Raw genomic sequence first — 1,572 nt, forward strand, 5'->3', positions numbered from 1 at the left:
GGATGTACTTTGGTCCCGAGCAGTAAACTTTTGACTCATAATCAATCGAGTCGATGACCGGCGCCCGCCTGCGCACAAACGACTTTTTGCCACCCCCCTGATTTGAACGTTCCCGCGTGTGCGCAGGTGGCAACAAAGACGTTACCTTTCTACAAAGACTACTTCAGTGTTCCTTATCCGTTGCCGAAGATTGATCTCATCGCCATTGCCGACTTTGCTGCCGGTGAGTACATTATTGCGCAAGCATGCACGCAAGACTTGGTGAGAAATGAGATTTCAAACCCCCCCCGCCCCCCCCCCCCTTTCCCTGCCTTCAGGTGCCATGGAAAACTGGGGCCTTGTTACTTACAGGTATGTCACCTTTGCTGCTGGCGCATCGCATTGTTTGGATCCAAAAAAAATGGCATCCCGGTCCTACAGAAACACAACCAAATGTGATCTCGGTCGAGGGACATGCCGCTGCCATTTTGCATTGAGATCTGAATCAGAATTGCGGAGGACTTGCAGTGATCATTTTTACAGTTTTGAGTCCCAGGGACAGAAAATGATGATTCCCATGATGCATTTCGAGAGTCCCAAATTTCGAATTTGAAATGGTCTACTTCTTCAATTGCATACGATTATCACACACACACACACAACAACAATATACGTTGATAACAGGGTTATTTCTGATCAACAAATGCTGCAAAAATTATCAATAATTCAGGCATACAAGATTATTATCGCAAAAAAAAAAAATAAAATAAAAAACTATCTTTAACTTTAGCCGCTTCCTCCGCGATATCTCTGCAATAAACTTTCGCGGCACTTGTTCGCAACACTCGTTTTTACGACTTGGCAATCGTCGCCAATCTCGAACGGAAATCTCGTCACGCCAGATGGCTAAACGCGAGATCAAAACAACAATGGCGGCGATTGTCAAACTGCGATCGTTAGTGGGGAAAAAAAGATTTACCTTTTTTTTTTTTTTGCCTGAGTAATTTCCTTGCATCCACATTATGGCTCTAAACGGCGCCTTCCTTCCAAAAAGAAAAAAAAATCCGAACGGGACGGATCGGAGCCGAGAGAGAGCTCAAGCGAGAGCGCGCGTGCTTGTGTGTTTTTGTGCAGGGAGACGGCGCTGCTCATTGACCCCAAGAACTCCTGCGCGTCTTCCCGGCAGTGGGTGGCGCTGGTGGTGGGTCACGAACTGGCCCACCAGTGGTTTGGAAACTTGGTCACCATGGTAACCGAGCCCCTCTCCGCCCAGATGAAGGAAAAAAAAATTTGCCGGAAATGGCCTCCTCAACCCTGTGCGCGTGTGCCTTTGCCTCTAGGAGTGGTGGACCCACCTGTGGCTCAATGAGGGCTTTGCGTCATGGATCGAGTACCTGTGCGTGGACCACTGCTTCCCGGAGTACGACATCTGGACGCAGTTTGTGTCGGCCGACTACACGCGGGCTCTGGACCTGGACGCGCTGGACAGCAGCCATCCCATCGAGGTGGGGCGGCGGCGCTCCGGCCGCCGGGCGCCGCGCCGTCGCACGGCTGCGGTGACACAGCCCCCGCTTCTCCTCTTCTGCCTCCCCC

General features: G+C 50.9%; 1 protein-coding gene across 1 annotated transcript in view; it reads left to right on the plus strand.

Annotated features, from left to right (window-relative positions):
- npepps (aminopeptidase puromycin sensitive) overlaps window positions 1–1,572 on the plus strand; it is a gene marked incomplete at its 3' end in the record, with an annotated part of 14,046 nt that overhangs the window by 5,013 nt on the left and 7,461 nt on the right. The window contains exons 8-11 of the mRNA XM_019864486.1: window positions 127–223; window positions 318–351; window positions 1,114–1,228; window positions 1,320–1,484. Of these exons, the coding sequence (XP_019720045.1) occupies window positions 127–223; window positions 318–351; window positions 1,114–1,228; window positions 1,320–1,484 (411 nt within the window). The remainder of the gene's footprint in view (window positions 1–126; window positions 224–317; window positions 352–1,113; window positions 1,229–1,319; window positions 1,485–1,572) is intronic.

Source organism: Hippocampus comes, unplaced genomic scaffold (genome assembly GCF_001891065.2).
Source record: "Hippocampus comes isolate QL1 unplaced genomic scaffold, H_comes_QL1_v1.1 scaffold371, whole genome shotgun sequence".
NCBI lineage: Eukaryota > Metazoa > Chordata > Actinopteri > Syngnathiformes > Syngnathidae > Hippocampus > Hippocampus comes.